Source organism: Chiloscyllium plagiosum, chromosome 26, assembly GCF_004010195.1.
Source record: "Chiloscyllium plagiosum isolate BGI_BamShark_2017 chromosome 26, ASM401019v2, whole genome shotgun sequence".
Classification (NCBI taxonomy): domain Eukaryota; kingdom Metazoa; phylum Chordata; class Chondrichthyes; order Orectolobiformes; family Hemiscylliidae; genus Chiloscyllium; species Chiloscyllium plagiosum.
The window spans coordinates 6,698,737-6,720,751 of NC_057735.1; the positions used below are offsets into that span (position 1 = coordinate 6,698,737).

Consider the following 22,015-nt stretch of genomic DNA (forward strand, 5'->3'; position numbering starts at 1 on the left):
TCTGCTCTATCCTCCTATTCCTGCCCTCACTAGCTCGTAGCACTGGGAGTAATCCAGATATTACTACCCTTGAGGACCTCCTTTTTAAATTTCTGCCTAACTCTCTGTAATCTCCCTTCAGAATCTCAACCTTTTCCCTTCCAATGTAGACAATGACCTCCTGCTAGCCCCTCTCCCCGTGAGAATATTCTGCACCCTCTCTGAGACATCCTTGATCCTGGCACCAGGGAAACAACACACAATTCTGCTTTTTCTCTGCTGGCCACAGAAACGCCTGTCTGTACCTCTGACTACAGAATCCCCTAACACAATTGATCTCTTGGAAGCTGATGTACCCCTCGTTGCATTAGAGCCAGTCTCAATACCAGAAACTTGGCTGTTCGTGCTACGTTCCCCTGAGAATCCATTTTCCAAACAGCATACCTGTTTGAAATGGGTATATCCACAAAAGACTCCTGCACTAGCTGCCTACCTCTCTTATCCTTCCTGGAGTTAACCCATTTATGTGACTGTATCTGAGACTTTCCCCCTTCCTATAACTGCCATCCATCACATACTGTTGATGTTGCAAATTCCTCATCGCTTCTATCTGTCTCTCCAACCGATCCGCTCGAAATGATAAGGTTCGTATCCAACAGCATTTATGGCAGATATAATCCGCAGTAACCCTTAAACTCTCTTTAAACTCCCACATCTGAAAGAAGACTGCCATTCATGGATGAGATCATCTGCCAGAACACTAGAATACCTGGATGCTGAAGACGAAGAAGACCTCCACAGGGATGAGATCTCCACACAGGGAAACCCCCACGTCAGGCTGAGACTGCCTTTCTCCTCCTTCAGGCACCCAGGCCTAGGTGCAAACCTGAAGCCTCAGCCCAGCCAGCACTGCTGGGCCTGGAGATTTGGTCTGGGACCTGTTCCTTTATCGACAGGAAACCCTGGGCTAGGGGGGGACCTGTGTCTGGCTCATCTTGTTGTCACTGCTGCCTACTTCATCCTCAACTTTCCAGGCTTAAAGAGAAAACTAAGAAAGGAGAGAGGAAAAAAAAAAGCAAAAGTAAAAAGAGGTGGGGAGGAAAGAAAGAAAGCAAGCCAACAAGAGTGAACAGGCCCCAGGCTCAGCACCCTCCTCCCCCAAATAAAAACTGCTGCCATCTTGAGGAAAAAGCACTAACTTTAACTCTGCAAGTTATCCTTTTTAGGATCTGTTGTTTATCAATCCTTGGAACATAGGATTGTTCTGTAGCCTAAGAGGTCATCTGGAGAATCGACCAAGTCCTTTTTAAAAAAAAGAGAATTTGTGTACTGACAGTCTGTATCACAGTGAGGTTTCATGTCAGTTTTTCACCTGGATATAAATTAAGGTACAACTATAAACATACAGTCATTACTTTAATTTAAAGTGATATAATACATTTTTGTACTAATGGTAGTTATGAGGAAGATAATAGTAAGCTTTGAAAGGTTGTAAAACCCGATATAGACTGAAGAGATCAGACAGTGCAGAAGATCTGGAATATAGAGATGAAACTAATAGCATTTGTTTGTGGACATGTCTTTCTCTGCCATGCCACAAAAAGTCTTGGCTGCAAGATGGTGCTTTCTTTAATCCTGCACTGCTTCAGTACTGTACAGAAGTGCCAGCTTATATTTTTGTATGCCAGTCTCTGGAGTAGGTCTTTAATCCACAACTATCTAACCCAGAAGCATGTGCACCATATCTCACCTCTTTAAATTGTGTATACAGGGGTTTAATATTGCACGTGGCCACAGTCAATCAGCATATCCTCTTTTGTCTGGTAAACCTGTACAGTCCTTGTATAAAAATGTGTATTGGTTGAAGCAATGAGATAACCACTGGTCTTTCACCTCGAACTGGGTTCAAATTCAGTCCATGAATGTTTCTTCTGTTGCTTATGTAGTCACAAATTTAACATGTTAGAGGAAAACTATACACAAATACAGAGGATTACATCTATCTGAGACTTTTTGATTGAGTCATAAATTGTTGCTTATTTATCTACGTATTTCCTGCTGAACTAGGATTGTTTTTGGCTTCTTAGTTTTAATTTTCCTTTTATGATTTAAGCAAAGTATCCATTATCCATATGATTCTTCTCATTTAAGCGTTGTTCACTTTTGTCCCTTATCCAAAGTTCACAATTTTTGAGGTCCAAATCCAAAGAATGTGTGTGTCACTGGTTGGGCGGCATTTATTGCCCATACCTAACAGCCCAGAGGACAGTTAAGAGTCAAGGAGAAAATGAGAACTGCAGATGCTGACGAACAGAGTTGAAAAATATGGCACGTGGAAAACACAGCAAGTCAGGCAGCATCCAAAGAGCAGGAGAATCGATGTTTCAGGCGTAATCCCTTCATCAGGAATATCGGGGGAGAGGGGGATGTAGTTTGAGAGATAAATTGGAGGGTGGAGTTGGGGCTGGTGGAAGGTGATAGGTAGATAGTATATTGCTGTGGGCCTGGAGTCACATGTACGCCAGACCAGGTGAGGATGGTAGATATCCTTCCCCAAAGACATTAGTGAAGCAACTGGGATTTTCTTAACATTTGACAATGTTAAGATCATCATTAGAATCTTATTTCCAGATTATTTTTGAATTCAAATTCCACTATATGCCATTACCTATTGCCTACTGCATTTTCAACTAAAGCAATACACTAGAATTTACATAGATCTTTTTTATTAATTCAAAAAAGATATCAAGGAGTCAATTGCAACAAGCTGTATTGGCAGTTCATTTATAGGTAAATCAAATGTGTAGAGATTTAGGAATATAGTATTTATCTGTGTATAGAGAGCACCTTTTGAAGTAATAGTCTGCTATGATTCTTTATCTACAGTTAATAGTCTTTTGTTGTTTTAATGTCCAAAGTTCAGAATGCAATCTAGGTGGTGGGCTTCAATGTTCATCTCTCCAGTCATCACTACTGATCTAGCTAGCCAAGTCTTAAAGGATAGAGCTGCCAATTTGGCTCTGCACTAAATGATAAGTTCATCTTGAGAGAAAAATCTACCTCCTGATCATCGTCTGATGCAGAAGTATTGACAATGGAGCGACCACTGCAAAACTCTTGTGGTAGCAGGCTGCCATCATCAGCATGAGGATATATTCAATTGTGTGTGTTATAACTGACATGATAAATTAGACGTATTCAGAATCAATCAAGCAACTCAAGTTGGCATCCATTAGTTGCTTGTAAACCTCAATTACAGGAAAATTTTATTCTACCAATCTGCAACAACTCAGCACGTCTCTCACTTCTCCTACCATTACATTCAACCAGGCAACAAATCTTGGGAAAGCTCAGCAGGTCTGGCAAAAGCTGTGGAGAGAAAGCAGTTTTGGATGTTTCTTCAGAATGTTCATTACCATTAATGATGTACTGAAACAATTCAATAAAACTTATTTGACAATGCATTCCAAACCTCCAGCCTATCCAAGGACAGCATATGGATGAGAACATCATTGCCTGCTCAGAAATTAAGGTAAAAGGTAAAGTCACCACAGTCTGACCAAACCATAGGACTGCTCTCTCATTAGACAGAGCCAGCTTGGAGTGATTTAACCTGAGGGTGACCATATCTCGGGCAAGGGGAGAGAGAGGTTGAGAAGGTGAGTCCTTCATAGTGACCTCAGTTGGTGCAGAAATTGAAACCATTGGTATAACTCTGCATCACAAACCAGCTAACTGACTCTCACATGAAAAAGGACTTTATAAGTTATAAACAAAAGAATAGTTCATATATAATAACTTGTTTGTAGGAAAACAATCTTTGAAAGTCTGGTGTCAGAGGAAGTCTTTCACATTTTTATTGTAGTTTAAATATCAGCATTATTGCAGGATTTTCTCGGAGATAAATGTTCAGTATATCATGAAGTTGCCTACTTTTTTTAAAATTAGGAGATGCAGTTTATTTATAAGTAGATTTGGCAAATCAGACTGAGATGTTATTAAATACAGCCTCCACCACCTTTAAAAGACATCAAGAACACTGCCTTTTCTACAGGCATTGTGGCTGTGATGATCTTTTGCAAGCTACCCAGCTCATTACTGGATCTTTAAATCAGAACATTTGATCTGTAGCTGGTTTCAGCCACACAATGACCAATACTGATATTTCCTAACCATATTGGTCTGCAAGTTCAAGAAATCATTACACGGTAGGAAATAAGTTGTGGCCTTTCATACTTGTGGATAACTAATCTCATCAGTTTTTTGCTAAGTTGAAACTTGAAAACATGGAAATTTACCCCAATCTTTGCAGTAAATTTACTCCAATGACACATGTGAATTCTACAAGGGGTGCCATCAAGGTATGTCCATTCAAGGATGTGTCCCTACAATGAAGATTCAGTTAGGATTCTGGACTTTGGAGATAATCTGTCTGTGAAGTTAACCTCTTAGCAGTCATCTTAGCCATCTTATTTACTTAATAAGCTTTTCAAGAGATCATGTTTGGAATAATGAAGAAGAAATACCTTAACTGGCCATGATATTTACTCTTAGGAGAGGCTAGGACTAGAGAGTGAAGGGATGATCCTTTAGAACTGAGATCAGATGGGGGTTTCTTCATCTAGAGGGAGTTGAATCTTTGGACCTCATTGCCAAAGTCATTGAGTGTATTTAAGATAGTGATCCTTGATTTAGTAAGGGGATCAAAAGAAAGCAGGAGAATAAGGTTGAAAAATATATCAGCCATCAGCAAGTGGCGCAGCAGACTCTGAGCTAAATGGCCCAGTTTCATTTCCAATATCTTATGGTCTTTATGTGCAGAGGTTTGTTCTGTTAGAATTGAGCAGAGAAGGACAATAAACATCTGTTGAAAGATGGTGTTTGTTTTGAGTACAGCAGTTCTTTTATTAAGTTGCAGAATCTGCTATTTGAAAAGTCATTTGCCTCAGTTGAATTCTCTTCTCAAATCTCGATTTTAAACATTACTGAATATTAAGACAGTAGAATTGTTAATCTTTTAATTTTAAAATAAACTCTAAGACTACAGTATGATGCTATTATTTTTAAAAAGAAACTTAATCAACTTAAGTAAAAGAAATCTTCATATCTAGTTTGTCCAATTGGTTTAATTGCAACAAACTCTGTCATATTGATCAGGAAAATCCAAGATATATTTGCAAGGAGGAATTTCTCATTGTGAGGTGCTACAAAAGAAAATGGTAGCCTTATCAAAGATATATTTTATTGAAGATGTAAATAATGCTTGCTCATTTCTCCACTTCCCTCCTCTCCAGAACTTAAGGCAGAAGCTACTTAAATTTTCTCTTGTTTTTTTTTTTGTTTGCTTGTGTTTGAACACATCAGTAGATATTTTCAAGCTTTATGTAGTAATACCTCAATTGAAACTGTCTCTGCGACACTTCCAGGCAGTGCATTCTGGAACCAAACAACTCTGTGAAAACGTTTTTTTCTCCATCACATTTACTACTTTTGTAAATCACTTTAAATTTGTGCCCTCTTGATTCTGATTATTTGAAAGCAGGATATCTTGCACCTATGTATTCTGTTAGACCCCTCAATTTTGAAAATGTCAATCAAATCTCCTTTTTAGTCTTCTGGCTGAGGAAACCAGTCAATTGAGGAAACCAGTCAATTTCTCCAGTCTATTTCATAACTGGTTCCAGAGGTGAGAAAAGTCATTTTTGTAGACCTCTTCTTTACCTTCTCCAATGTGTTCATATGCATCCTGAAATGTTGCGCCACCCACCCGCCAGAACTCTAGACCTTTATGTGCAGATGACCTCCAACTAGTGCCTTATGCAGGTTCACCATAATGTCCTTGCTCATGTACTTTATGCCATTTTTAAAGAATACTGCAAAGGCTATGGACCTGACCATATTCTGCCAATTAGTACTGAAGACTTGTGCTCCAAAACTTGCTGCAACCGTAGCCAAGCTGTTCCAATACAGCTACAAAACTGACATCTACCCCACAATGCAGAAAATTGTCCAAGTGATCCCTGTACTCAAAAATGCAGGACAGATCCAACCCAGTCAGTAACAGGTAGTTCTTGTATAAAGTTTGTTTCGGCAGTGCGATTTGGCTATAACATCGCTGAAGACTTAGGGAATGGTATTTTCAAGAACGCTTACCTCTATTTGCAATAGCGCGATTCCAGCAGCAATCATTTTGCACGCTTTGTTCTGCAAATGTGCCAATGTGAACACTGAAGTCTCCATGTTATTCTGCATGTTTCAATGTCAGGTGCTGTCGGAGCATGTGAGAGGTACAGTACTATACATTGAGCAACTTCATCTCAAAAATTAAACTAATGAATGTTTATTGCTTTCCCTCTGAGAGAAGATTCTTGTATAAGCCCTGTATATTTCCTGCAAGACTGCATTACTCATATACATACCATTTGCCATTCTAATTTGTTCTTGTACCTGCATATCACACAATCTAAGCCAACCCCCAAGAAAGTCAGAAGACAATCAACCACTGCCATTCATTTCTGTAACCACAACTGCACCTGGAAGGTGGTGATGATGACCATCTGTCCCTGCATTAACAGTACTTTTTAATGTAATGTTTTAAATTTACTTTGGTTTCATTAAGAAATATGATTTAAATATCCATTCAGGCTATATTAGGCTTTTGGTTGATTTTTGAGCGATCGTGTGTGTGAGTTTTTTTTTTTTGCTGTTTTGTCCCTACCCCACTTTTCCCATAGGCCCCATTATTTCACGAAAGCAATTTTCTATTAAGCGAGGTTTTGCTGGAATGGAATGCCAGCATTGTAGGAGAACCAACTATACCAACATATCATGATCAGCAGTCCTAATGAAAGTGGTTATCAACAGTCTTATCAAGCAGCACTTTGTTTGCAATGACCTGCTCACTAAACTCCATTTGAGTTCTACCAGGGCCACTCAATTCCTCCCTTAATTACAGCTCTTACTAAAATAAAAATGCTATGCTCCAGAAAAATTGGGGTGGGGGCAAATGTTTGAGTTTTATATTATATGTAGGAGTCTTTTAAAGCCAGTTGTCAGAGTTCAGGACCAGCATGTCCCTGTGAGGATGAAAGATGAGGATGGCAAGAGTTGGAAACTGTTGGATGACAAGCCACCAGCAATGTCCCAGAAGAATAGTGGATAGCTAATGTTGTTCCTATGTTCAAAATGGCAACTGGGATAATCCAGGAAAATACAGGATGGTCAGCTTTCAGTTAAAGGGAAATTTATTGAAAAAGATTTTTAGGGTCAGGATTTACTTGCATTTGGAGAAGAATGGAGTTATTAGGGATTGCTAGCATGGCTTTATGCAAGGGAGGTCTTGTCTGTTAATTTCCTCAAGGATGTATTCAAATTTATGAAGATGAGAGATTGGGTAAGATGTTGAATGTTGTCAACATGGACTTCTGGTAAAGCATTTCACAAGGTCCCTTGTGGTAGGCTGGTCCAGAAGACCAAATTGCATTGAATCATCGTGAGTTAGCAAGTAGTTCATAAAATTGGCTCATTGACTACAGTTCAGCCTTCAACACTATTATCCCCTCGAGACTGAGGAAATTTGGCATGACAGCGAATACCTTTGCCAACTTTTATAGGTGCACTATCAAAAGCATTCTGCCTGGATGTATCACTACCTGGTATGGGAACTGTACCATCCAAGATGGTCACAGGGAGTGGTGAACTTGGCCCGGACAATCACAAAGGCCAACCTCCCATCTATAGAATCCATCTACAGGCCTGCTGTCGAGAAAAGGCCGCCAGCATTCTCAAAGATCCATCCCACCCAGGTAATGTTTTTCTACGACCTCTACGATCAGGGAGAAGGTACAGAAGCCTGAACACGCACCAGCTGGTTTCGAAACAGTTTCGACCCTTCTGTTGTTAGAATACTGGATGGATTCACAAACTCTTAACATTCGCCTGTACCTGTATTTTTGTTTTTGCCACTGTTTACCTATTATTTACTTATATATGCTACTTAACTCTGTGATCTTCCTGCATTGCTCGCAAGACAAAAGCTTTCACTGTGCCGCAGTACATGTGACAATAAATTCAATTCAATTCAAATTGGCTTGGCCATTGAAAACAGAGGGTACTAGTGGAGGGGTTTTTTTTGACTGGAAGTCTGTGACCAGTGGTGTTCTACAAGGATCGGTGCTTGGATCTAAATATAATGTTGGTGGTCTGATTAGTAAGTTTGTGGTAAGTAACATCTGACTCCCTTTCTCCAAGGAACAAGTCAAAGTGATGGAAGACTGTCTATCTGCTCAGATGAGTGCTAGTCCAACAACACTTGAGTTCTTTTTACATATTTCAGGACAAAGCTATTCTGTTTGATCAGCATTCTATCAATCACATTAAAACATTCATTTCCATCATCAGTGTTCCAGGACAGCAGTGAATCCCAAATACAAGGTGCTTTACATAAACTTGCCAAATCTCTTTTGACAGCATTACCTGAGCCTGCAATCTCTACCAGTACAGGCAAGCAAACGCATGGAAAAACATCCTGACTTGGGATTGTAGCTTACTTTTTCACTTCAGTTGGTCAAAGTCCTTCATGATTCCACAATGTTCTGAGGCAATTAGAAATGAGCGATTTGTGCCAACCTGCCTGCAATGCTCAAAATTCACGAATTTGCTAAAGCACTTAATGCACTAATTCTGATCATTTTCTACTGTACTTGTAAGCATCTTAAGAGAACGTGTAAGCTTGTGTCTTGCCATCAGAATTTTTACTATGTGAATAGCTTTAGAGTCCCTGAAAGAGTCAATTGCGGTTTGTCCAATGGGTATTCTTTTTCAATTGCGTCCAATCCGCCTTGAACTTGTTTGTATGTACAGTTTGCAATTCGTACATGCGTGTGTGCAGTTGGGTATTGTACGCTGTTTCTTTGGTTAGTGTTTAACCTTAATTTATAAATAAAATAGTGATTTGACCCTTTTGCTGAATATGTCAGATATTGGGGTGTACCAAGATCCGTCATATTTAACTAAAAGCAAACTGAAGAGTGAATTAATTGCTCATAACGTGCCTTTACCACAGAGGGAGCAGAAGAAAGAGGTTTATGTGCAGCTCTACTTAAAACACATTACGTCTAAGAATAAGTCAGAATTAAGAGCTGATTTTTCCAGCGACGAGGAGGATTCTTCAGAAGTTAAAAGCACTGTGAGTTCAGGGGACTGGATGTGTTTTTTATATATGAGTGTGGTGATTGTCAGTATTCAACGCGCGTTTAGTTGCGCGCCGAGTTGCGAGATTTGAATTCCTTTTGTTGGGTGGGAGTCGGTCTCGCTGTTGGTATACATGTACCTGAAAATGGGCTGTATGTGAGCACAGTTCCTTTGTTTGAAAGAAATTTGTTTCAAAATTCTCTGCTACATTTGGATTTGCAGTTCTTTCGATGTATAAATTTATTGTGCACCTCGACATTTGTATTTCGTGCATCATTTCAAGAATGGCATTGAATTCGATTCACGGTTTTCAAGTGTCTTCGGTTTTACATTATAAGCCTATACATTGACACATTAAGCTTAAGTACATTTTTCAGTTGGAAGTTGAGAGCAAGGAATCCTATATAGACTCATGCACTGTCTAGTAGGTTCATTTTTTAAAGTAGTAACCATCCAAGGGAGAGGTTCCAAACTGATAGCAAAGCTTTTTGCTATTTAAGCTACAAAATGGCCGTTTCTCCGTACTCGAAGCAGTTCTTATGTGTGAAGAGCACTGCAATAGAAACTTTTTCTGAGTTGCTGCAACGGACACTCAGTTTGATGCATTGAAATGCTGCAATATGTTTTACATTTTTTAACAGTACTACTTGACGCTAACAATTTTGAGTTGATTTGTTGGATTGGAATGTGAGGGAGGGGGTTCATAAGTGCAAAATTGACCTAATTTATTCAGTTTGAAGTGCGTGATAACTACAGCTAGTTTCCCGATTTACACTATCAACACTTAATTAAAAACGGAATCATTTTGCCTTCCCTACTCCTAACCAGAATAAGCTTTGAATATTAACCACAATGTGCCGAAATAGGTACACAGCAAAAAAATTTCAAACTGTGTGCAAAGGCCATATGTGACCCCGTACTATGGCAAATTGGCCTTCAAAAACCAGTGGAGCTCCATCATAATTATAATTTTTAAAAAACATTTGCCGGTATGTCTTACCTAACCATTGCAAATTGAACTTTGGAAATGCCTTCTTTTAGGTTGCAGTTTTGATTTTTCTTGTTCAACAAATGAGAAAACAAAGTATTAGCAAGAAATAAATCCAAATTAATCAGAATGTGAATTTTAATGTTGATGTATGGTCCATGAGAATCCACAATTTGCCCCTTAGCCCACAAAGCACAAAACCTTGACACTTCCACACTAAGCTGCGTAGTAGCTTGTTAGGCAACATTTCCTAGGCCACTACTATTGACTGCATATTTCCATAGTCATTAAGCAGGGAAACAGACCCTTCGGTCCATCAGTCTGTGCTGACCAGTTCTTACTGAATCCCATTTACCAGCATTTGACCTGTATCCCTCTTAAACTCTTCCTATTCATATACCCATCCGGGTGCCTTTTAAGTTACATAATTGTACCTACCTCCACCACTTCCATTGGTTCAAAAATAGCATTTGGGAAAACAGAGTGGAGGCAGGCAGTATGCAAATTAACCCTTTTTTAAAAATCCCACTTCTTTTTGCCCTCTTTTATCCCAGAGCTTTATAAAGTTTAGAGGGTAATGCCATTTTTAAAAATCTAAACAAAACATTAGTTACTTCATGCAAAGCTGTCAGAGGAAGTGGTGGAGGCTGGTACAATTACAACATTGAAAAGGCATTTGGATGGGTATGCAAATAGGGAGGGTTTAGAGGGATTATGGGCAAATGGCACTGGATTAATTTTAGGATTCCTGGTTGGCACGGAAGAGTTGGACTGAAGGATCTGTTTCCATGCTGTCTATCTCATGCCTGCACCAAGTAGTTATACAGTCTATGTTTTCAATGAGTGATAAGTTTCTCCAGTTCAACTTCAGTTACATTGAAAATAATACTTTGAATCAACACCATTAATTTCACTTCCCTAACACTGATTTCATATCCCTCATTGACTTAGCCTTCACTCAGTCTGAATCAGATTGTTTACAACATTTTTATCCTCCTTGATTCTGAGATGATTAAATTTTGTTGATTGCTAGGCTACTTATTTTTGCAACCTTGTCCCATTAAACAGTTTAACAAGCCTTTGACAAGTTCCAATATCAAGAATTTCTCATCCACTTCCTCTATAAATTACACCTTGTCCAAAAACTTAGGCAGGAAGGACAAAAGAAGATCTAAGCCCACATCCTTACTGAATTAAAAAAAACTGCAAATATTGGAAATCTGAAATGGAAACAGAAAATGCTAGAGAAATTCAGCAGTTCTAGCAGCATCTATGGGCAGTTTCTGTTTTTATTACTCATCCTTGCTGACCTTCACTAGATGTGGTCCCTTCCTGTCCTTCCTTTTTTTTGATTTACATTTCTAGCTCATAATCCAATTATGAGCATCAGAAACTAGAAATGAATTAAATAGACATCCACAAAAGATAACAGGCACAAATTTTGAATTTATAAGAAATAAGTAATTCAGGGCTGAAATGTGGTTCTTTTAAAATTTTTCTGTATTGTTGTTTTGTGATCAACTGGCCTTTTTTTGTAATTATAATGTGCATATAGATAAATGGTAGAACATAGCATTTTACAGTCTTCTGGGCTCCTCACGAGTTCAGCAATTTCAGAACTGTCTGTTTATTCTAGCACTTAGTCTCCCTCTGAATTAATGCTTTGACTGTTTGAATGTCTGTTTCTGTGCTGTATGACTATTTGCTACAATCGGCTCAGTTGGCTAAACAGACAGTTTGCAATGAGCCAACCTCATGCGTTCAATTCTTGCAGTTTTGAGGTTACCATGAAGAATTCTGCTTCTCAATCTCTCCCCTCCCCCTGACCAATGGTGACCTTCAGGTTAAACCACCACCAGTTGTCTCTATCTCCAATGAGAGAGCAGTCCTGAGGTGCAGTAAGACAAAGGCTAATTTACACTCGCTACCACACCTTTTGCATATTATCCATATTATCTTTGCCTTCTACCGCATCCCAGAATATCCTTTTCTCTATTCCCATCCTCAGTGGACACCTGATGTATAACCCATTATATTTCTACCTGAAGAAAAGCTAGTTTTGACTTGCCGCCCATTAGAGCTTTTGCTCTCTCCATAAATACTCAACAGATCTGGTGGCATTTCCTGCACTTTATTTCATATTTCTAGCATCGCTGTATTTTGCTTTTAATTTAACATGAGGAATAGAGAATTTGTTTATGTATGTACAACTTTAAAAAGGGACTTTCTCTATGCTTCTTAGTCATTGTTCATTTTCTTTACCCTCATTTTATCTTTCACTTCATTTTATTATCATTTCTCTGTCTGCCTTTGCTTTCGATACTTGCTGGGGAAAAAAATAAGGATTGAGATTACTGGCGACAATTGGCTAACTCAGCACAGACTTGGAATTCAATCTGCTACTAATGAACCATACGGCTCAGCTACATGCTGTATTTGCCATCTGTGCTTTCAGGGAAGACCTGTCAGATATTTATAATCCATTGCTTAGGTCTGCATTTGCAAAGGTCCGTAGTAGAGATTTGATCGTTTTGACATTTCTTTTTAATCAATTTAGAAATGTAGCTTTATTGTGGAATTTCATAGATGAAGAGTAAGAGTCCGTTTTTGAGTCAAATCACTCCTCCTCCTTAGTTTCTGGCCTCTATTAAATTAAATTATCTTATCTCCAGTAGTAAATTGTGAATGCTGCATGAAGCACGCATGTGCTGTCGCAGAGTTAATACAGGATCAGACTGCAATGTGATGCCTGCCATGGTTTAGTAACTGTCAGCACTTTGCTTAAATTCTTATGCAACTACTGATCACTTGAGGGAAGGTTTCTAGGCCAGTCGAACTAAATTCTAGCAAGGGAGAAACACCTAGAAGAGGAACAACAAAGAACAGGAACTTGCTATTTAGTTGAATTAAGCAATTGCATGTAATTTGCATGGCATCTTGAAATGGTGCAGATCAGAAAGACGCCATTCAGACTATTGAATCTAGCTGTACTCGCATTTTCAAAGAGCAATCAGAATAATCGCTCCATACGATATCAAGAAGCCATTGGATACTGCAAAGCCTGTGGCCCTTACAAAGTTCTGTCAGTAGTATTGAAGACTGTGTCACACTCCATGTAATTTTGATTTGGAGATGCCAGTGTTGGACTGGGGTGTACAAAGTTAAAAATCACTCAACACCGGATTATAGTCCAACAGGTTTAATTGGAAGCACACTAGCTTTCGAAGCGACGCTTCTTCATCAGGTGATAGTGGAGGGCTCGATCGTAACAGAATTTATAGCAAAAATTTGCAGTGTGATGTAATTATGCATTGAAAAATTGATTGTCTGTTAAGCCTTTCATCTGTTGTTGTGGTTCTGTTCGCCGAGCTGGAAGTTTTTGTTGCAAACGTTTCGTCCCCTGGCTAAGCGACATCATCAGTGCTTGGGAGCCTCCTGCGAAGCGCTTCTTTGATGTTTCCTCCGGTGTTTATAGTGGTCTGTCCCTGCCGCTTCCAGTTGTCATCTGTTAGAATACAGTGATAGTTTCACTTCTTACATGTGTAAATCACAAAACCTTTTTTTAAAAGTTGCATTCCTGAAGAAGGGCTAATGCCCGAAACGTCGATTCTCCTGTTCCCTTGATGCTGCCTGACCTGCTGCGCTTCTCCAGCAACACATTTCCATCTCTGATCTCCAGCATTTGCAGACCTCATTTTCTCTTCATAGATTTATTTAGACCAAAGCCTTAAAGAGATAAGGAGCTGGCTTGTCCAGATGGAACTCAAACTGAGCATCAGGGAGGAGGTTGTTTCTCAAGTTCTGCTTGATGGCGCTGTGACAATAAATCACATCACAGTTTTTGATTGAGAATATAATAATAGCCAAGTAATTGGCTCGGCTGGATTTTTCTTGCTGCTCATACACAGCACATACCTGGACCATTTTCCACATTTAGCAGGTCCTGCCAGTATTGTATGTTCACTGGGATTGTTTGATTGGGGTGTGGCAAGTTCTGGAGCACAAATCTTTAGTATACTATTGCCAAGGCCTTTAGCCTCTGTTGTATCCATTGCCTTCAGACATTTATTGATATCAAGTTGTGTGAATCAAATTGGTTGCCATTTGGCATCCATGATCCTGGGGATCCCAGGAGGAAGCCGAGATGGATCATCCACTTGGCATCTCTGCCTAAGTTGCTTCAGTGTTGTTTTTTGCATTGATGTGCTGGACTGTCCCATCATTGATGATCTACCTCCTCCATTGAAGAGTTTAGTTGTCCTTCACTAGTTCAGAACTGGATGTGACATAACTGTAGAATTTTAGAAAGGGCTGTGTAGTCATTTAGTCCTGTTTAGTAGTTTCTGCTACTTCGCATGCAAGTGGTTCTGAGTAAGTGTGTTAAGTTTGTATTTCATTTTTATGATTTCATTGTCACCATTAAACTAGTTACTCTTAATTCCAGATATGATAATCAAATTCAAATTTCGTCAGCTATCATGGTAGGTTTCAAATCCATGTCCCTGATTCCTCCTAGATGACAAGTTCATTGACATTACCACCGCACCATTGCCTACTCGAAGATAGTGAATGAGGCATAGGGGCATAGTGAGATGCAGAACTCCTGTCTCCATCCAATTAATGCTTCATGAAGCATTAGAAAATAGGTGGAGAAGTAGGCCATTTGGCCCTTTGAGCCTGCAGCAAGCATTGACTGACTGCTGTGTAGGAATGCGTTGACCAACAGTGAGACCTGCAGTATAAAAAATTTTGTTCAGGATATTTTGCACATCAGTAATGGCAACAAGGTAATGCTTTGTGCAGAAATTTTAAGTAGTGATCAAAGTTAAGGAATGTTGACAAAAGTAAATAAGCTATTGGGCAAGTCAGTAAGAGATGGATTTGATTTATGATAACTGACAAAAGAATTCGAGTGGTGAAGAAAATCTTTCTACTGTAATAACTTTTAATGATCTGTATTGCTTTGTCTGCAAGGGTGACAACCAGATTTAATTGTAACTTTCAAAAGGAAATTGGACATGCATTTGGGGGGAAATAAAGAGCTACAGAACTATAGGGAAGTATATTGGGAGTAGAACTGTTTGTATAGCTCTTATTAAGGTACTAGCACAATGAGCCAATTCACTGCTAAAAACAAAAAATGCTGGAGATCACAGTGGGTTAGGCAGCATCCATGATGAGAAAACAAGCTAATGTTTCGAGCCTAGATGACTTCTTCAGAGCTGAAGTGAAGTGTGGAAGAGGCAGCATTTATGGCATAGTTTGGAGGAAAGGGAAGGGGAGGAGTAGATGATAGAGTGCTGGGGGAGAAAGGATGTCGATAGTTCAGATTAAGTGATTGAAGCCAATTCACCACTTCTTGTGGTATAAGATCTTATGATTCTCTGATTGCTACTTCCACAGTGTATATTAGGATGACTTTCAGCCGTCCAGCCCCAGATATTGGAAGTTTCTATGTTGATTTCCAAAAATTAACTTTATCTCTCCCTTAGTTCCCAGTTCATAACCCTTGCTTGTAATGGTCAAGCTATCAGCCTTTATCCAGTAGCGGTACATAAATCTTGAGTATTCAATGGACTGTAATTTCCCGCATCCCTCCTCATAGTTGCTTCTTTTCATTATTTGGCTACTTGAACTTTTCAGCTATCTACTGTCTCTAGATTCCAAAACACATTTAACACTTGTATGTTGAAGATTTTCCAGTATTCCTCCTTTCAATTTCTCTTCACTATCTTGTACACTGTCATATTTGCCTGTGTCTTTTCCCAATATTGCATTCCACATATAATCTGTGTGATCTTACTCCAACCTATATTCAGCTGTCTCGCTGACCATACCAGACATGTATCATTCATGAACTTATTAATTCAAGCCCTCTAGGGGAATGAATTCCTTTCTGCACTTTATGATCCTGTCTTCAAGTTCTTGATGAAAACACAATGTTCATTGTAGCTCTGTATGAACTCCTCCGTTTCGTCAATTGAATTATATCATTAATGCTGACAAAAGTTGTAGATAAAATGAAAGCAGTCGTCTGTACATATTGAGGCCCTGATTTACACATATTTATAAAATTTATAATCTCTGGATTTTGTTTGAAGATCCTGAATTTTTTCTAGTTTTAATTAAAATTGCTTGCTGCCATTTCAACCTAAAACTGAATTGGTACTTCTTACAAAAGCTTAATTTTAAGAAGTGTGTGTATATTTGGGTTGAACCTCAAACATCTTTTATAGGCCTTCACCATTTTACATTTTAACTCAAAATTATGACTGCGGGTAGACTAACCCAGTAGCCATTTTGAGGCCAACAAGGTCTTGCAAATGGTGAGTTTGAGCAATGACGAATTAACCTATTTTCTGACAGTATTGGTTGAGTGAGGAATGCTGATCAGGATATTGGAAAAACCTGAGTTTTCAAATAATATAATGTTTTACAGAGAGAATGGCATATCTCTCACTTCTTGTGGTTTAGATTAGATTAGATTCTCTAGTGGTCAGAATGTTTTGTGTGGAAAGAGGTGGGTCTTAGCCTTGGAGTGTGTGTTCCAGCTTAATAATGCAGCACAAGCTTGTGCTCCATTAAAAATATAGATTATTTGTTTTTGTGCACTTGCCCCAAATCAACAAAATATCACAAACCTTCCAAGCATGTGCGCGCACAGTGCAAAAATTGAATGAAGAAAGTGCATTTGTACAAGTTGTTGTTAATTTAGTCTCTGGTCTACAATTACCAGTCTTCCATGTGACAAGTCTATAGTTTATTGAAATAATTTGATGCTTTAAAATTGAAGTGAAAATCTTGTAAGGGTTTTGTACAGTTGATTATCTAGGAGTTGGTTCTCAGATAAACTTTGATACTTGAACATCTGAAGTACTTTGGCCACCTGATGACTTACACCTTGATTTAAGAATCTGGTGCTCAGTATGTCTGAAGGTTAATAGTTTGGACCTGTCTGCAAACAACTCTTAGCCATTCTGCAGTCATACCATGTGGTTTTTTTTCCCCTTACAAATTCAAGATCTTTAATCATGTTGACTTCACATCCTGACTTGTGGGTTGACGTGCCTGAGGCCCACCCAGTGTTATTTGGATAGGGGAGGCCATTGTGGAACAATGTGAAGGTGCTAGTAGCCACTCATCTCCATCTGTTTTGATCTTCTGTTTTGTTCAGTAGGAAATATTGCAAAAGCGTTCTGGAATCTTTTTTGTGTTGGCCTTTCCTTAAAGTGATATGTGAATTCTACTGGTTGTCGGTATTCTCATTTGTGCCCTTATTTAAAGACTATTCTGTGCAAGCTTGGTACGGTCTAGTGCACATGCCAAAAGTCACCTGTGACAGCCATTTAACCACTTATTTATGTCCAATTATTAAAAAGTATTGACTTCAAATTTAACTTTCCTGTACTGAGCATAATGTGTGTAATCTTTGGTATCCACTGGAACTGGCTTGTGGACCCTTAGCTTACTAATACATTCAAATAATGACAACAACAACTTGTATTTATATAGCACCTTTTAGCATAATGTGTTCCAAAGTATTTCACAGGGTTATTTTATAGTATGTTATAACATTAGGAGATAACAGATCCAGTGACCAAATGGTCTAAGAGGTAGATTTAACACTGCCTCGGTCCATTGTGCAGTTATCTGCTTTCCAACTTTAAGGCAATCAAAGGCACAGCAACTATGCTAGTGGTGCAGAGCATTGGAGATTACAGCGAGAGGGGAAATTCCATGGAGGGATATGAAACCAAGGAGGATAGTTTTAAAATCAAAACCTTATCTGGACTGAAGCCAATGTAGGTTAGCGAGAACTGGGGTGATGGGGTAAAGGGACTTGGTGTGAATTAGAACATGGGCAACAGAGTTTTCGATGATTTTTCAATTTTGGGAGACTAGAAGTGGAATAGTAGGAGTAATGAAGGCAAGTTTGAAGAGTTTAGCAGCAGATGACCTGAGATGGAGGTGAACCTAGGTGACTTTAAGGTGAAAATAGGTTGTCTCAGTGTAAATATGTGAGGGTAAAGTATTACTGGGGATCAAATTTAGTAGCAAGATTGCCAGCACATTTTAAAAGATTGTTGCAAAAGAAAAGGCTTGAGTTGATACTTGGAGAATGGAATTTAAATCAGGGTCTAAACAGTGGCTGCAGTCTTCCCAAAGTTTAATGGGAGCAAATTTGTTCTCATCCAGAAGAGCTATCTGATAAGTAATCTAATAATTTAACAGCAGCACAGATATGAAGATAATCAACAGTGATAATGTCACTTTAGCATTTCTTCAGTGTTGGGCTTTGGCATCAACCGGGGTTATCTAAAACGTCCAGGAGGGAGACAAAGCCCTAACCTTCAAATCTACAGGAAATATATAAAATCCTGAGTGGTCTGGAGAGGATGCATGCTGAAAGTTTATTTTCCCTTTTGGAAGAAACTAGAGCTAGTGGGACACAGTTTATATTTTTAAAAAAGGGTCCCAGTTTAGGCAAAGGAGGAGGAATCTTTTTCTTTGGGGGGACTTGAGAACATTCATCCTCAGATAATGCTCGAGGGAGGGGCCCTTGACAGCAAGGGATATCGATTTGAGGAGGCAAGGGGATGGTTCAAGAATGTGAAGTTAAAGCAACGATCAGTCAGCCACTATCTTATTGAATAACCATCAGGCTAGATGATTGAAACAATCCCCTCCTAATTTGAATGTTTGTGTGTAATATCGAGGATTTTTGTAAGTCAATAATAATTACCTACTCACTACTTTCTAATAATTTCTGTATTTTTGACACCAGACTTTCAATGTTGGCAGCAAAAACAGAAATTGCTGGAAAAAACTTTCCACAGACTCTATCAGACTTGCTGACTTTCCCAAGTGATTTCTGTTTTTGTTTCTGATTTCCAGCATCTGCAGTTCCTTTTTTTTTTAATCTTGTCATACATGAATATTTCGGTTTTTTCTCAGTCTGCATGGCAGCTCAGCAAAGACTTTTATTCAAAAATGTATGATTAAATTGAACACAGGACATTGGTTAGACCACTATTGGAATATTGCGTGCAATTCTGGTCTCCTTCCTGTTGGAAAGAAGTTGTGAAACTTGTAAATCTTTTTTGAACCCTTTCAAGGATGTTGCCAGGGTTGAGCTATTGGGAGAGGCTGAACAGGCGGGGGCTGTTTTTCGCTGGAGTGTCGGAGGTTGAGGGGTGACGTTTATAGAGGTTTACAAAATTGAGGGGTCTGGATATGATAAATAGGCTAAGTCTTTTCCCTAGGTGAGTGAGTCCAGAACTAGAGGGCATAGGTTTAGGGTGAGAGGGGAAAGATATAAAAGAGACCTAAGGAGCAACGTTTTCACGCAGCGGGTGGTAAGTGTATGAAATGAGCTGCCAGAGGAAGTGGTGGAGGCTGGTACAATTGCAACATTTTAAGAGGCATTTGGATGGGTATATGAATAGGAAGAGTTTGGAGGGATATGGGCCAGGTGCTGGCAAGTGGGACTAGATTGGGTTGGGATATCTGGTCGGCATGGACGGGTTGGACTGAAGGGTCTGTTTCCATGCTGTGCATCTCTATGACTCTATAACTTACCACTGCCCTTGCCAAGCTGTTTCAGTACAGTTACCTCACTGGCATCTATCCAACAATGTTAAAATTGCCCAGGTCTGACCTGTACATAAAAAGAAGGACAAATCCATTCCATCAGTCTACTCGCAATCAGTAAAGTGATAGAAAGTATTCAACAACTGTGCTTTCAAGCAGCACCTGCTTAGCAATGCCTTGCTCGCTGATGCCCACTTTGGGTTCTGCCAAGGCCACTCCACTCCTAACCTCATTACACCTTTGGTTCAAACATGGACAAAAGAACTGAATTTCAGCACTGAGGTGAGTGATAGCCCTTAGCCCTTAGCATCAAGGCTGCATTTGACCAAGTGTGGCATCAAGAAGCCCTAGCAAAACTGGAATCGATGTGTTTCAGGGGAAAAGTATCCACTGGTTGGAATTATACCTGGCACATAGAAAGATGGTTGTATTTGTTGGAGGTTAGTCAGCTTCAGCTTCTTCATCAATGACCTTCCTTCAATCATAAGGTCAGAAGCAGAGAGGTTCGCCAATAATTGCGCAATGTTCAATGCCACTTCCAACATCTCAGAATCTGAAGCAGTTCGTGTTACAATGCACAATGGATAATATCCAGGTTTGGGCTGATAAGTGGCAAATAACATTCGTGCCACACAAATGCAAGGCAATGACCATTTCCATAAAGAGACTACCTAGTCATCGACCCTTGACTTTCATTGGTGTTACTATCACTCAATTCCCCACTACCAACATTCTTGGGGTTACCATTGACCAGAAACTCAACCAGACTCACCACTTAAGTACAGCAGAGACTAAGAATATTGCAGTGAGTAATTCGCTTCTTGACTCCTAAAAGCCTCTCGCCCATCTATAATGCACAAGTCACTCCCACTTTCTTAGATGGGTGCATTCCCAACAATAATCAAGAAGCTTGACACCATCCAGGCCAGAGCCAACTTGATTGGCATCCACAAATGCCCATTCCCTCCACCACTGACGCTCAGCAGTAATGTGTAACACCTAAAAGTTGCACTGCAGGAATTCACCAAAGATCTTTAATAACTACCTTCCACGTCCATGACTACTTCCATCTAAAGTTATTTATCCATTTGCTTTTGAGATATACTATTGAGCCTTCAGACAATGCATTACAACTACCAATCACTCTTCAGTGAAGTAGCAGAATATTTTGACAAGCAATACTCAATTATTAGCGTCATTTACAGTAGAAATAGTCTTTAGAATGTAATTGTAATTACATTCTAAAGACTGGATTTACAGCCGCTTGAAAGAAATCTCACTTGCTTAATATCAGCCATACCAATAGTACTGAATTATTTGTTTTTAAGCTGGGAACTCCAGGCTATAGATTGGTGGAGTTGAGCAATGATTCATTTTCAACTCTGTTCATATACAGGAGCATGAAAATTATATTCAGTGGGATTTTGGGTGGGGTGGGGTTGAGTAATATCTAGCACAAAAAAAGTTGGTCTTAGTTGTTGGAGGTCAGTCATCCCAGTCCCAGAGATCAGTGCAGGAAATAAAACAAAGAACTGTGCAGGAGATCTGAAGCCAAATTGCTAGTGAAACTCAGCAGGTCTAGCAGAATCTGTGGGAAGAAAGCAGAGTTTTGAATCCAGTGAATCATCATCCGTACTGTTAGCAGCTGGGAAATAGTGATATTTAAGCTGAAGACAAAATTGGAAGCGGAGGATTGGAAAGTTGAGCAGATACGCAGAGATGGAGCCCAGGGAGAGAGTATGAAAGGGTTAGTAATGGAAGACATTATGGACAGCAGGCCAGAATAAAAGAAAATCTGAATAACTGATAATATAATAATGGCCAGGCCCCAGTCATCCTCCCAGGTGGACTGACGATAGACTAGATTGAATCAATCAACCATATTTGCTGTTCAGTGTGGTCACCTCTACATCACAAACTGGGTGATCACTTTGCAGAACACCCGACATTCTGTCTGTAAAAATAACCAAGTTCTAATTGCCTGCCACTTCAATACACCACCATGTTCCCATGTCATTATTTTCGTTGCTTATCTCATTATGACAGCAAATATGGTAGATTAGATTGAATCAATCTATCAATCATTGCTCCACCTGGAAGGATGACTTTCAGTACAGCTCACCCATTCACTCCTACTCTTTGCTCCTATTATCACTTATTCAGCTTTTCTTCTGTCCTGGCCTGTTATCCATAATCTCCTTGCTTGCTGCTCACCTCTTCCAACCCCCATCCCCCCAAAAAAAATCCTCATCTTCAGCATAAACC

The 22,015-nt window shown here is 39.4% G+C and overlaps 1 protein-coding gene across 4 annotated transcripts in view; it reads left to right on the top strand.

Moving 5' to 3' along the window:
* The window catches only part of LOC122563051 (lamina-associated polypeptide 2, isoforms beta/gamma-like), a 79,903-nt gene that overhangs the window by 7,146 nt on the left and 50,742 nt on the right, over nt 1–22,015 (top strand). Inside the window, exon 1 of one of the 4 annotated variants that reach the window (XM_043716391.1) lies at nt 8,802–8,894. The exons of 1 other annotated variant lie outside the window; for it this stretch is intronic. In XM_043716391.1, coding sequence (XP_043572326.1) covers nt 8,856–8,894 — 39 coding nt within the window. In that variant the 5' untranslated portion in view covers nt 8,802–8,855. 2 more of the 4 variants (XM_043716389.1, XM_043716392.1) reach the window with 2 other exon arrangements.